The sequence below is a fragment of the Myotis brandtii genome, unplaced genomic scaffold (assembly GCF_000412655.1).
Source record: "Myotis brandtii unplaced genomic scaffold, ASM41265v1 scaffold378, whole genome shotgun sequence".
In the NCBI taxonomy this organism is placed as follows: domain Eukaryota; kingdom Metazoa; phylum Chordata; class Mammalia; order Chiroptera; family Vespertilionidae; genus Myotis; species Myotis brandtii.
In genome coordinates this window covers 208,273-224,211 of record NW_005364521.1, presented here as the reverse complement: position 1 = coordinate 224,211, position 15,939 = coordinate 208,273, and the positions used below count along the sequence as shown (strand labels likewise).

Sequence of the window (15,939 nt, the reverse complement as noted above, 5' to 3'; positions counted from 1 at the left end):
GGCAGAGGGTGGGGTGGGAACCCAGTGAAGGGGAGCTATGGGGGAAAAAAGAGGAACAACTGTAATAATCTGAACAATAAATATTATATTAAAATAACAAATGTTGGATCTAAAACCATAACACTCCTAGGAGAAACATGGGCAATAAGTCATAACTTTGTTCTTAGCAGTACCTTTTTTTATATGTCTCCTTGAGCAAGACAAACAAAAGAAAAAATTAACAATGGGATTATGTCAAACTAAATATGTTTTTCACAGTGAAAGAAACCATCAACAAAACAAAGAGACAACCTACTGAATGGGAGAAGATATGCACAAATGATACATACAATAGGATTAAATCTCCAAAACATATAAAGAACTCATACAACTTAACACCAATCCAATTAAATAATGGTCAGAGGATCTGAATAGACATTTCTGCCAAAAGGACATACAGATATCCAACAGATATATAAGAACATACTCAACATCATTAATCATCAGGGAAAAATCACAATAGTCAGAATGGCTATCATCACTAAATCAACAAATAACAAGTGTTGGATAGGATGTAGAGAAAAAGGAACCCTTTTACACTGTTGGTGGGAATGTAAGTTGATATAGTCACTATGGAAAATAGTGTGAACTTTCCTCAAAAACATTAAAAATAGATCTACCATATAATCCAGCAATTCTACTTCTGGAAATATATCCAAAGGAAACAAAATCACTATCTCAAAGAGGTATCTGTACCTCCCTGTTCATTACAGCACTTGGAAACTACCTAACCATTCATCAATGGATGAATGAATAAAGAAAATGTGGTATGTATATACAATGGAATATTATTCAGTTATAAAAATGTGTATCCCTTCCAACAACAGGGATGAACCTTGACGGCATTATACTAAGTGAAATCAGTCAAATAAAGAAAGACAAATACTGTATGATCTCACTTATATATGGAATCTAAACAAACAAAAAAAACTCATAGAAATAGACAACAGATTGGTGTTTATCAGAGGTAAGTTTTGGGGACTGGTGGAAGGGGCCAATAGGTACAAATTTCCAGTTTTAAGATAAATAATGTCTGGAGATGTAATGAGCAGCATTGTGACTATAATTAACAATACTTATTGTACATTTGAAAGTTGCTAAGAGACTAGATCTTTAAAGTTCTCATCACAAGGAAAGAAAACTATTTGAGTTAATGGATGTTAACTAAACTGACTGTGGCACTCATTTTGCAATATATGAGCATATCAAATGTGTATACTTTAATACAATCCCAACATCTGAATAGACATTTCTGCCAATAGGACATACAGATATCCAACAGATATATAAGAACATACTCAACATCATTAATCATCAGGGAAAAATCACAATAGTCAGAATGGCTATCATCACTAAATCAACAAATAACAAGTGTTGGATAGGATGTAGAGAAAAAGGAACCCTTTTACACTGTTGGTGGGAATGTAAGTTGATATAGTCACTATGGAAAATAGTGTGAACTTTCCTCAAAAACATTAAAAATAGATCTACCATATAATCCAGCAATTCTACTTCTGGAAATATATCCAAAGGAAACAAAATCACTATCTCAAAGAGGTATCTGTACCTCCCTGTTCATTACAGCACTTGGAAACTACCTAACCATTCATCAATGGATGAATGAATAAAGAAAATGTGGTATGTATATACAATGGAATGTTAGTCAGCTATAAGAATGTAACCCTTCCAACAACAGGGATGAACCTTGACGGCAGTATACTAAGTGAAATCAGTCAAATAAAGAAAGACAAATACTGTATGATCTCACTTATATATGGAATCTAAACAAACAAAAAACTCATAGAAATAGAGAACAGATTGGTGTTTATCAGAGGTAAGTTTTGGGGACTGGTGGAAGGGGCCAATAGGTACAAATTTCCAGTTTTAAGATAAATAATGTCTGGAGATGTAATGAGCAGCATTGTGACTATAATTAACAATACTTATTGTACATTTGAAAGTTGCTAAGAGACTGGATCTTTAAAGTTCTCATCACAAGGAAAGAACTATTTGAGTTATTGGATGTTAACTAAACTGACTGTGGCACGCATTTTGCAATACATGAGCATATCAAATGTGTATACTTTAATACAATCCCAACCATATATCAATACAACTGAGAAAAATGAGATATAAATATTTACAATTTTTAAAAAATCCAACCCTCCCCCCAAAAAAGGATTTGATCAGTGTAGACATCCATTTGCAGTTCCTAGGAATATCCATTTTTTCATGCATTCACTACCATGGATTTTTTGTCATATTTACTATTCTGAAGACTAAAACTGGGGTGTGAGATTGGACATTTTTATAGATTCATTGCAAATCAATTTCAATAAAGCACTTTCACAATAAATTAATTCAGTTTAGAATGTTTATCCATCTAACAATGCCTGGTCATTCTTGAAGATCAATCTGGTCTGTGTAGTCTTTATAGATAAACTCTTCCCAAGACTGATCTCTTTCATTTATTGCTATAATCCTACTTTCCTGTGGCTTTATATTGTAGCACTTTTCACAGATATTAGTTTATAGGGCTCTCTGTGCTTTTAAACTATTTATTGATGGCAAGGTCTGTATCTTACTCTACAACAGATTCATTCATTCATTATTTCATTCATTCATCTCAGAGATTTATTGAATACTTACTAAGGCCAGTCACTCACTGGGGCTCTAGGGATCCAGAGAAGAGCCAGAGTGAGCAAGTGCTTGCATTCAAGATACTTATATTTATGAGGAGACAATAACCAACATCAGTTAGTGATGGACAATGACAGTCAGAAACAGAACTTAACTATGGTGGAGATAACTTTAACTTGGATGGAGGAGAGTTAAAAGACTCCTTTGTAAGCTGAGATCTGAATGATGACAGAGGCAGTATGAGATGTTCTGGGTGACAAAATCCTGGACAGAGGGCACATCTGTGCAAAGGTCCTGGGAAAGAAACTGTCTCAGTATGCTGAGAGAAAGAAAGAAAATCCCAAGACCGAAGCAAAGTCAATGAGAATGAGAAGGAGAAGCAAAAGAAATGAGCCTCCGAGAGGTAGGAGGCAGCAGCTCACCTGAGGCAAGGACAACACCTTTTTGGTAAAGATTCAGATTAAAAATATTTTTCAGCTTTGCAGGCCATATATCCTCGCCCCAACTCCTCAAGTCTGACCTTATAACCTGAAAGCTGCCATTGGCAGTATGTTAATGAATGAACATGGCTGTGTTTCAATAAAAATTTATTTATAAAAACAAGCAGCTGGTTAGATCTGGCCGGTGGCCCATAGTTTATGACCCTTGATCTTAGTCTCGCAGGCTCTAAGGAAGAGTTTAAACACTATTGTCATTCCAATGGTGGCAGAGAGGTAATGATGAGGATGATGATGATGATATCAATGGAAGCCACTGGACGATTTATTTTTTAAAGGGAGTGATGTGATTTGCAGGTGTTGTGGTCCATGGACCTGGCATGTAACAGGCACATAAAAATCACCTGTTAAATAACAAGGCCATTCTAAAAAAAAAAAGCTATTTTAAAACTCTCTCCCCTAGAATATTAGCTCAGGGGTGGTATGCCACTGGAGGGAAGAAAATGTCATGATGGGGAACAAAAACCTTTCCTATTTGCTTTTTCAGTACATCTACTAACCTGCTTTCTTAAGACCTGTGTGATGGAAGGCCCTGGATCAGAAAACTGACTGTTCTAAGCCAAGCAATCAATTGGAACATAGAGCTGAAAGGAGCACATGAGATCTGTGACAGACAATCTTCCACTTTAGACACCTGAGGACCCGTTCCTGAAACCAGTGCCTCTGAGTCGGGCAGATGGGTTGCCAGCGTCTTCATTAAGGAATCATCTCCTTACATTTTCTCGTCCCAGCAGAGGTAGTGGGGGACTGCCTTCTGCAACAACATGAAATGATAGGCCCTTCCATTTTGCAGAGCTCTGTATGAGGACCCAAAATTCAATGAGTGTATGTACCAATTATCCACACAGCTCTTAACCCCGGAATCAGGCAGGAAGACACAGGCATTCCTAGAGTTTTCAGTTCAATTTCTGGGTTGGCAGTTGGCCTCTATTTGCTGTTTGTTAGCATTTTATGCCTGGTTTTCAATATTGGAAAAGCTGAAGATTCTGACCCTATTCTCCACTGCACTGTAACCAGGAAATGTCCCAATTTAAAAACTAATATAAAAGATCCAAGGTCTTATAAAACACGTACCCCTATCCCTGTCCAGCCATCTGGCAAGGATTCTGGGGAAAAATGGATTAAAAACTGAAGTAAATTTTACTACACAAATTGGAAACATCTATATGGTTCCTTGCCCCTGTTAACCGTCTTAAAAAAAATACACAAGAAACTTCAGGATCTGAAACATTAAACAAAGAGGGAACAATATGATTTCTGAGTTAAAACTAAGTGCTCCATTCATCTGGTATTTGGTCCAGCACGGGCAGCAACCCAGGCCTCATCAACAAGGCAATTTGGCCGTGGAGTTTCAACCCAGTCACTTTGACAGGGCACTGGGAAGATTACCAGACAAACAATGGAATTGAAGTACTGGAAGGCAGATTCAGCCAGCCTCAATATCCGGTCTTGGACACTAACATCCAATAATTACAAACTGGTCTGGGGCTTTAGGTCTGTTTGCCAGAATTCCCCAGGTGTGAACAACTGACACCTTATATATAAATCAAGCCTCTTTGGAAACAATATTAGCTTCTTGCAAGTGATAAATTAGAAAAATGCGACCAAATCAATGATCTAAGTGAAGATTAGAGTCTGCAATACAGAAAAGAAAACGGGACTCTGTTTTAGTCATTCAACTATCTACCAGCAGGTTTTTACTGATGGCCCTCTGTGCCTGAGGTTCCCCCTTCAGGTATATAAAGACCTTTGAGAACCTCAAGGAATTGTTCATTTAGTGGCATTGACTTGTATTTTCCCTTCTTTGCCACCGTGTACTCTCAACCTTGCCCAACAATTCTTCTGTTGATTACTTGTGTTCCTTTCTCTTCCCTAATACCTTCATCTGGCTGAGACTTGAATGTGAAAATGCAACTTTTGTTCAATCAGAGAAATTCCACACGAGCCCTCCTTGAAGTCTGTAATTGGATTATCATTTATTTAGGCTATTTCACTCCCCGATGCACTGACTTATCAATTGCTTTGTGGCCAAACCCAGTCAGATCTGGAGAGCCCAATGTGGTGCTGAGCTGGGGTAGAGAGCTATCAAAGACATAGGTTAACAAGCTGGGGCCTTAGGGGGTACATAACCCCATAGCAGATGTCATGCACTCTGCATTCTCATACTCAAGTGCCAATCAGCTGAGAACAGCTGTATTAATTAGGAACTACTTACGTTTGAAAAGCCAGAGAAACCCATTATCCTTGGGAGAAACTAAAGCAGTGGCAACACAGTGACAATACCCAAATCAAGGGAGACTGTGTATGAACAATATTTCTAGTGTATAGATATTCTTCAAAACCATCTCTAATACCATAATATATACCATAACTGCTGTACTGCAGCCTCATCCATGGGCCCCTCTCTGTACTTGGGGAGAGAGTGTGTATGTGGAAGGCAGTGTTCCCAAGTCCCCTTCCTACTATGACCTTATGGAGCAGAATGTTAATTCCCAGGTCCCCACTAACATTCTATGGTGTGGGAGGTCCGCTGGCCCCTTTACTGAACAGGTGGAGAAGGGGGGTAGTACCACTGGCTATCAGCTCTGATCCAAGTTTTTCCTCCAAGAAACTGTTCTCAGTCTTCTGCTTCCCCCCGGTTCTATATACTATTATGGATCTAAAAGTCTGAGCAGAAGAAAAATCCCTTTAAATCATCATTGGTAACCACTGTCTGTCTTCCCAGAATAGAATTTTACATATTCAGTTTAAAACATTCTGTACCCAATTATACATATTAAGTTTAAAAGATTCTGTACACAATTTTCCCCACACCACCACACAAGGGTGTCCTACACGTCAACTCAATTCTGACACTATTTACCCAGAGATAACCTCATATTCCACAGGTTAATGATTTAGTCCCACAAGACTGCTGCCCACCTAACTTCAGATGCCAATTCCAAGTCTAGATTGTCACCTGTGCTTCTGACCTACCAACTATGGATTGGAGGTTCCAATCGCCCCTTCCTCAGATTCGATTAATTTGCAAGAGCATCTCACAGAACTCAGAGAAACATTTTACTTACTAGATTACCAATTTTTTTTAATAAAAGGGTGTAACCCAGGAATAGCCAGCTGGAAGAGATGCATAGTATAGAGGTATGGGGAAAGGATGCAGAATTTCTGTGCTCTCTCAGCCCACCACTCTCCCCAAATCTACAAATGTTCACCAACCCAGAAGCTCCCAAATCCCATCCTTGTGTTTTGATGGAGGCTTCATTACAGAGGCATTATTAATTAAGTCACTGGCCACTGACAATGGATACAACTTTTAGGCACTCTCTTCTCCCTGGAGATGGGGGTTGGGAGGAGGGGGGTTGGACTGAAAAGGTCCAACTCTGTAATCACGTGGTTGGTTGCCTAGCAACCAGCCCCCATTCATAGGTGTAGTCCAAAAGTCATCTCATTAACATAGCAAAAGACACCTTTATTACTCTTATCACATAAGAAATTCCAAATGTTACAGGAGCCCTGTGACAGAAAACAGACAAAGACCAAATACTAGAATATATATTTGATATTATAAATAAAAATATTATATGCCCTAGCCAGTTTGGCTCAGTGGATAGAGTGTTGGCCTGCGGACTAAAGGGTCCCAGGTTCGATTCCGGCCAAGGGCACATGTCTGGGTTGTGGGCTAGAACCCCCCCAGTAAGGGGCATGCAGGAGGCAGCCAACCAATGATTCTATCTCATCATTGATGTTTCTATCTCTCTATCTCTCTCCTTTCCTCTCTGAAATCAATAAAAAAAATATATTTAAAATATATACATATATATATATATATATCACAATATTATAGCTATCATGCAAACTGTTACTCATAAGCAATGAATAATATTTGTAAAGCATAACGCCAACAATGTCATACTTCACTGCCAACTCACTGAAGGACACTCCTCCCTTACCTAAAAAAATCAAGTATACGGAGTCCTCCAAGATTTCACCTCTACCACCTCTCCAGAGTTCGATCTTGTCATCCCCTAATCCATATTATATTCTATACTTATGATTTCCCAAATACCTTCTGGCAACGCCTGACAGAAATTGTTTTGCTAAGGGGAGACTATTGTGGAAGGACATAGTTCTTTATTGAGCCTTTACCATGTGCCAGAGTGTCTGAAGCCTTCTTTATACACGAATTCATTTATACAATGCTAGTTTCAAGAGAAAGGAGGAAGAGGAGAGAAAAGAAAGGGTTTCTGTGCAAAGCATTTTTTCATGGTTTTATTGATGTATACTTTGTTAAAAAAAAAAAAAAAAGCAACGGTCCTAAAATGAAGTCACTTGTGCTAAAACAACATCACCAAACTGAGACTTAATATCTAACCTAATTGTGGCTTCAACCTCTCCCAGGAATGTAATCTCATGGAGTCAGTCTGTACTAGTCAATACTAGTAAGGCAATCCACCTGATAAACCACTGTTTTCCCCCAAGGAAGGTGACCTTGCCTGAAACAATCCACTTTGCTTGTTTGAAGTTCGGTTATCCCCAAGATCACAGCAGGAAGCAGAAAGGAGATGGCTAGTAACTTCCTTGCCCCAACCTCTTCCACCTACAAGTCTTTCATCCTACACAGCTCTTCAATGCTTCTTCCTATTTTCTAGATGGGATGCTGCCCAATTCATGGATCATTGAATAAAGCCAAGATTTTTAAATTTTACCTAGCTAAGTTTTGTTTTTAACAAATTGATATGTAATAAACTACACATATCTGAAGTATGCAATTTGATCAACTCTGATAAATGTATTCATCTGTGAAGCCATCATCAAAATCAAAGAACCCAGGAGGATGACACATCCAAATATATATAATGTTTAGGTTCAGAGCACCATAGAATGATGAGGAGGATAGGCATGAGGCCAGCTCCTAGCACAAGATTTCTTGTGCTTTGAGAAAAGTTCTTTCTCAAAATGATAGGTGGCCTCTGATGCACTGGTAAATGCCACAGGACAGAGGTTTGCTTGATGATCCTGGTATTAGTTCTAAAGGTGAGGCCTGGGTCCCTAAGGATGGATCTCTTGGTGGCTGAATTCTCAAAGTGGAAAATACCTAATGGGAAAAGTGTGCTCCAGGGAGCACCCCAACTGGGGGCAGATTCAAGGTCTCTTGTTGAATCTTCCCTTTTAGCAGAACTTTCTCTCATTGGAGCAACTCTGTTCAAATCTCAAATGGTCAAGACCTTAGTTTTAATGCCATAAACTCTTTCCTTATTCTAGCTCTGTTCAGTTTTATGCAAGCTCTTGGTTTTTACCTGCTGAACTAGTTATTCGTGCTAAAGGAAGAGACTAAGATGATGAAGGCTCCAACTATCCTAGGTGACTGCAGTGGAACTTAGCTGATACATCATAAGGGGATAAAGGCGGACTGCACCCCCAAAGGCATTGGCTAATACCAGCTGGTTTCAGAGGGCTGTTTAGAGAGAAGTTAAGTTACCACCAAGATCACAGCAGGAAGCAGAAAGGAGATGGTTTCATATGCTACTGATATAACCAGAAACAGACAAAGTAAACAACAGAAGTAAGATCTCAACCAGCAGTCTCCATGCCCATCAGAGCATGGGTGCACAGCCTCAGATAAACTATGGATCGGAATATTTCTCTCCACTGTGTTTTGATGCACCCCAGAAGGAAAAATAAGGATTTTTCTTTTAAAAATAAGTTTGTGTATGTGTGTGAATATGTGCATATTTATACATCTAGAAGTAGAGACATCAAACTGTTGACAATGAGTCTCTCTAGAATGGGGTATTGGGAGTCCTTTTTCTTCATTTACATGCTATTTGTAAAAGGTTAAAAAAGAAATGTGGCCATGGCCGGTTTGGCTCACTGGATAGAGCATCAGCCTGGGGACTGAGGAGTCCCGGGTTCGATTCCGGTCAAGGGCATGTGCCTTGGTTGTGGGCACATCCCCAGTGGGGGGTGTGCAGGAGGCGGCTGATCGATGCTTTCATCGATGTTTCTACCTCTCTATCCCTCTCCCTTCCTCTCTGTGAAAAATCAATAAAATATATTTTAAAAAAAAGAAAAAAAGAAATGTGACTTTCATAATAATAATTTTAAAAAAAGAACCTGGAAAGTTCTGAATAAACACAGCATCTGTAGGGTGTCTCAGGTTTGGGCTGGGTGGCCTGTGTCCTCCCGACCTGAAGGTGCTTCTTTTCCAGGTGGCATGCAAAGCTCTCCGAATAGATGTATCCGCAAGCCAAGCCTTTGTTTCTCATGGAAAAATAATCCAGTTCTCCAACAAACAGTGTGACTATTTAACAATGGGATATTACCACAACTTACTAAACAAACTAGCTCTTACCATGCTACTGCCCTACCACTGGCGATCTTCCCAAGAATCATTAGTCACCTAAAATATAAATTCTACAACCAGGAATGGTTCTTTTACTGCTTAGGCTTACATCTTCCCTCCCCAGCCATGTTGTAAGATACTCATCTCAGAGGGTACAGGGTTAGCAAAGACAAATAAAACAAGATAGCATCTTCCTTAACAAGAGAAAAAATAAGCCATGGAGGTTGATGTTTTGCAAGAAATAAGGAACATTCCTCATACTTTATGCTGTGCTAATACTCAACGGATGAGAAATTTCACAAAGATATACATAGCATAATCAAAATAAATTAAATTTCCTGAAACAGTAAATAGTTATTACTGAATTCACTGACTAATTGTCCCCCCCCATTATAATGAAATGTTTCAATTTGAAACAAAACTGTTAAACCTAAACAAAAAAGAAGGGGTTATGTTTGCTAGCTTGGTAAGAATGCCTTTTGCTGTGACCTCTTGGCTGCATTTGGCAGTTTGTCACCTTCCACAATTTAAAGTCCATGGTTTTATGTCCATTAAATATAGGGTGTCCCCAAAAGGTATACATACACTTTGAATAGTTATAAAGGCAGTGTTTATTAAAACATATTTCATTTTTCAAAATTGAGCTGCTAAAGTGTGTATACATTTTTTGAAACACCCAGTATTTTTAATTGATCACTCATGCTTGTCTAGTTATATGCCTATTATTGAAGTGTGTGCATTTTCACATAACAAATCACTATTCCCATTTGACAATTCAGTACCTTTGTGCCAATCAACCATGTAGAACACCATAACCCACTGAGGGTGTACAAAGAGGAATATGTGCCGTCTAAACTCTAGGATTAAAAAGCTCATTGCTTTAAGAAAGCTTCATTTTTCCTGTAGTCCAGTGCTACCAGCATATTTACTAGAACAACCAGAATACATGAATTCAATTTCTAAAATTTTGTATCATTTACAGGTTTTTTAACTGAGTAAATTATACCCCCTAACCTTCCTGAAAAGATTCATAGTCATGACTGGAAATGGATAGAAATGGTAAATGACATGGTAGATGCATACTAGTAGATCGTCAAACATGCATTACAAAAAGGCTCATCTATAAAACAACCACAGTTATTCTTCCCTTTTATATTCCTCAAGAATAAATTTTTAAGAAAAGGACTTAATGTTTCCTAACCTCTTGCATGGGGAACTATGTTTGTTTTCATAAGAAAATGATCATTACCTCCACAGGCTTGGATGATGCACATCATGCCCCATAAAAAGTTCAATGGTTATGGACTTACCTGGATACATTTGGAGAATTTTTTTCCTTCTTCTCTTTGTTGCATTTCACTACCCTGACTCATATTTTACTACCCCCTTGGCTCAGGGATAGATAGACGCAATAAAACGAAAGTCAAGTTTTCACAGACGACAGTAAACATGCATTATGAATATGAAACATACCATCAGATACATATTATGCTCATTGAGCATACATTTTAGAACTTCCTTCGAGACACTTTATGACTAAGACTGTAATCTGGAACCATTCACTGTCCTTAGCTTTAGAATTCTGCATGGTTTCATGAGAGGTTCACTTTAAAAAATGCAGTCTAATAGCTTAGACTTTGAATCAAACTTATAGCTTTTGAATCAAACCTGTCCTTAGCTTTAGAATTCTGCATGGTTTCATGAGATGTTCACTTTAAAAAATGCAGTCTAAACTTATAGCTTTTGAATCAAATAATATAGGTAAAAGACATTTTTAGTTGAAAAACCAGAAAAATACCATTAATCCCTTTTCACAATGAAACAGAGAACAAAAGTAGCAATAAAATATCAGATTCAACTAATAGATTAAGAAATCTGTAGACAGTCCTATTTCACTCTTTGTTTGCCCCACTTTGGGAACTAAGTCCCTGAATGTTTAAGAGACTTCTCCAAAATAACATGGGATCAGGCTGAACCCCCAACATCCTAGCTTCTAATCAAACTATAACTATGCTTTCTCCTACAGAATGTTCAAGCTAGGACTCTGGGTCTCAGTTCTGGCTTCAGTTATACCAACATGTCAGACTGCCTTCACTGAGTGAAGGACACCACATCTTAAGATCAATATATTCAAATTGCCCAATTTGCATATACACAAAATTATAGGCAGATGGGGGTGGGTATAGAAGTCAGATGTGTACGAATCACTTACACACAAAACCATCACCTTAGTGTTGCCGTATTTGCATGCAAGTCGAACCTGCAGCTAGTCATACATGAATTGCATTAAGAATCAACACATTAGGGCTGCTTAATTTTCAGAAGCATAAAAACTTATAATTATACGTGGGGATCATGTGCAGTGACTATATTTAAGACCAACATATTAGGGCCCACTAATTTTAAAAACTTTGAACTTTCACAGTTTGAAGATACTTGTTCTACTGTGTGTGTGTGTACAAATTTGAGTCTCTGGTATCACTCTGAAGCACTTGATGTGATTAATATACCTAACAACACAAACAACACATTTCTCAGAATGTATCCCCACAGTTAAGAGGTACATGATGGGATATATATATCCATCCCCACAAACATGCAATTGAGCAACTCTAATAGTTTATATAGCTCACGTACTAGATCCAATCCACAGTGACAACCTAAAGAGCCACTGAGGAGAGAGCGAGCGAGCTAGGAATGACCATCCTTATCCTGGAGGATGAGGAACTGTGGCCCCCTTCTCCTGTCCCTCAGAAATATGTGTGTAAATAGAGAGAGTGGAAAAGTAATTATAGGAAGGATTACTTTGAATAGATTAGATCATTTCATACTGGATAATCTCTTGCTATATTGAGTAATTCTATAATAAAGTAACTGGAAAAGGCTACCACTGGTTGGTTCCAAGTGGCATACGCATAGCAAAGTTTCCTGTAGGTTGTAGACTTTTGTAGCTTTGATGCTGCTCATGTTGGCTTTCTCTACTCTTAGGAATACCATTCTGCATATATAAAACCTCTTGCTCTCTACAATTAATTTGGTTTCCATCTTTACAAAAATGAACACATTTGAAATGCATGGTGTGGGGTGCATTTTCACTTACCTTTTCCGCTGACTGAGCGGTGCCAAAAAAAATTGGAATGAAGGCAAGCCATACTATACATGTCGTGTACATAGTGAATCCAATGGGCTTGGCTTCGTTAAAGTTCTCTGGGACACCCCGAGTTTTGATGGCGTACACAGTACATGTGACCATGAGAAGAATGCTATATCCCAACGAGCAAATGATTTGCAGATCTGTGATGTCACATTTGAGAACTCCCCTGGCCAGCTCGGGGTTCATTGTCTTATGTTCATCATAGTCTACGATGATGTTGGGTGGGTCAACGCCAAACCAAATGAAAACACCTAGAAGCTGAACTGATATTAAACTTGAAGTGATGGCCAGCTGTGATGTCGGGCTGATGAGTCTGGGAGCTGTCACTGATTTCTTGCCCTGCTCAAATATGCGATAAATCCGATTGGTCTTTGTCAAGAGGGCTGCATAACTGATGCACATCCCCAAGCCCAAGAACACTCTCCGGAAGGAACACACCGCCACGTCAGGCTTGGCTATCATCAGGAAAGTGATGATGTAGCAGAGAAAGATGCCCGTCAGCAGAACATAGCTGAGTTCCCGCCCAGATGCCCGGACTATGGGCGTGTCATTGTAGCGGATGAAAGTGGCCATGACAAAGATGGTGGCGATGATGCCCAGCATCGCTAAGAAGACGGGGATGACGGCCCAGGGGGAATGCCACTCCAGCTTGATGATGGGGATATCCTGGCAGCCAGTCCGGTTCTCATTGGGCCGCTGGTCATAAGGGCAATGCTGGCACGTATTCTCATCGAACTGGTACTGGTAGCCGTCACAAGGCTCGCAGGTCCAGCAGCAGGGGGTTCCCTTCTGGGTCTTCTTTCTTTGGCCGGGTTTGCAGGGCTGAGTACACACGGAGTGGGGGATCTCCCGGACTCCTTTACCCCATTGCATGTCCTCGATCTGCAGTGTAAGGGATACGAATGCAACAGCGCATTATTCGAGAGAAAAGGGAAAGAATGGCAACAAACATAAGAGAAGTATTTGACCACCTGATGAGGTCATGTGATTTACTCCTCTAGTAGGATCTACAACCAAGATTTGACCCCCTACCAATCCATTGCAACATCCTTACCATTCACATAGTCGTAGAGTATGTTCCAAACATACTTGATTCTAAGAAATTCCTGTGACAATTTTAAAAAATACTAGTATAAATTCTTTGTCCCCATTCCTGACCTCCCAAATAAGAATATCCTGAAAAAGAGCCTTTGGATCTTTACTTTTAAGAAGTTCCCTGGGGAGTTCTATGATTAGATAAATTGAGAAATACCCACATGCTCTCTACTGCCTTCTCCAGGATAAATGCAAATGTCCCAAACCACAGTAAGAAACACAAACACACACACACACATACACACACACTCAACACTCTGAAGTAATATAAAAAGCTAAATTCATCTCCATTATTAGGTGCTTTTAAAATGTTTTAAAATTATTTTAAATTCTGTAGCATCACTGCCATTGTCATTGAGAAATTGTGAAGCAGAGTAAGACTTTCATTTCATTTATCACCCAGGAGTGAAAAGGTTCACTTTGAGGGCTTTAATTCTAGTGGAGGATATCCTAAGAGGTCAGGAAGCATTTGATCAGAAAATAATATGGTCTGGAAACCTTTCAAGATTGGCCATGTACCTATTTGGAGATGAAAATTAAACTAAAACACTCTAACTTAGAAGAGGATAGACAAGTGTTTGCTTAATAAGAATATTGATTTTCTGGAAGGGAATCCATATCAGCAGTGTTCTGAGAAATAATGGCATTAGAAATACAACACTTTACTATTGGGCTGGAATTCATGGTGGTGGACACTGCTCAGCTTTGCCAGAATGGCAGCTACTGTTCTGCTTTTCTGAGGCCACTTTCTCAGAGCTCTTTTCTGTGAGTTTTCTGTGAAAGTTACACGGAAGCTCCGGGGGCAGCACACAGGACACAAGCGTGGCCAGTGAGTAGACCACAGTGGATCCCAAGCCTGACTGTGCAACAGAACCACGTGGAGGACTTGTTGCAACCCAGTATGCTGGCCCTACTTTCTAATTTTCAGATGCACTGGGTATGGGATGGGACCTGAGAATATGTATTTGTAATAAAATCTCAGGTGCTGTTGCTGGGCATTCTCTAGGGACCACACTTCACCCACCACTGATACATTCTCCTCCCAGAGCCTGAGTCAGGGATGGGATTGCCTTGGAATGGCACAGGATTTAATTTCATGTTTTTTCCTGAGATTGTACGGATTAAAAATCTTTGGTTTTGTTGGACTTGCAGTTTCCAGCATGTAGGGATGCTGGCTGGTGCTTATGGCTACAAGAAGGAAGATGTTTGTCAGGAAAAGAAGGAAACACAAAGGAAAGCAATGCAGAAAGTTGAAGACAAAGATTACTCTTGAGCCTGTTTGAGCCACTGGATATAGCTATGCCTGAAGCAGGAATTCCCGAGGTTGTGCCATTATGTAAGCTAGTAAATTCTGCTATGCTGAAACACTTTACATAGCATTTCTATCACTTGCAACCAAGAGTCCTAAAAGTTATATGTACTAAATAATTTCAGCATCTACAAGTTGCAAAAGATACACCTACCAAATTAATGAGAGAAGAAATTAAATTCCAATGAATAAATTTGGCTGATATTCCCCATGCTTACTTAATTGAATTTTTAATACAAAAATAGGTTAGAAAGATACTAGAAAGTCTGAGGCTTTTTTAAAAGATAAAAATAATTTTAAGAGATAAGAGGGAAAGAAAATTAATTCATAGCTCATTGGATTTTCACTACTGTGTTAAACAGGATGTAATTTATAGCGGGGTGTGATATTTCTATCAAACTTGAATGAGAATTACCTTGAAAATCTGAATCAATGTAGTTAACTCTGAAAAAATATGGCTCAGGGTTTAAACTTCATAAAACATCATATCCTTGCAATGACTGAATTTAGACTTTAACCAGAGACCCAAGAATATTCAGATGACTCATATGCACTCATTTGCCTGAATACCTGAATACAAAACCCAAGTCAGCACTAATAACTCTAAGTATAAATAAAATAAATCTAACTAAATATGAAACATCAATAATTTTTTCTCTCAACATCATCATTTTGATGGAAGTAAGTCACTGGCAGCCATCCCCAATTCATAAAATTAAGGAAATCATTTGTAATAAGAGCGAAAAAGATGTGCATTCACTTTACAAATGTCAAATTTTAAGAACCCGGAATCTAAAAAAGTTACTATTAATATAAAGGTTTTCAAATGTCAAATTAAAAGGCCCTAGGCCTGGTTAATAAG

At 38.9% G+C, this 15,939-nt stretch overlaps 1 protein-coding gene across 1 annotated transcript in view; it reads right to left on the bottom strand.

The window, feature by feature from the left end:
* Positions 1 to 15,939, bottom strand: part of GRM7 (glutamate receptor, metabotropic 7) — a 249,134-nt gene that overhangs the window by 97,608 nt on the left and 135,587 nt on the right. The window contains exon 5 of the mRNA XM_014544687.1: positions 12,620 to 13,555. Within this exon, the coding sequence (XP_014400173.1) occupies positions 12,620 to 13,555 (936 nt within the window). The remainder of the gene's footprint in view (positions 1 to 12,619; positions 13,556 to 15,939) is intronic.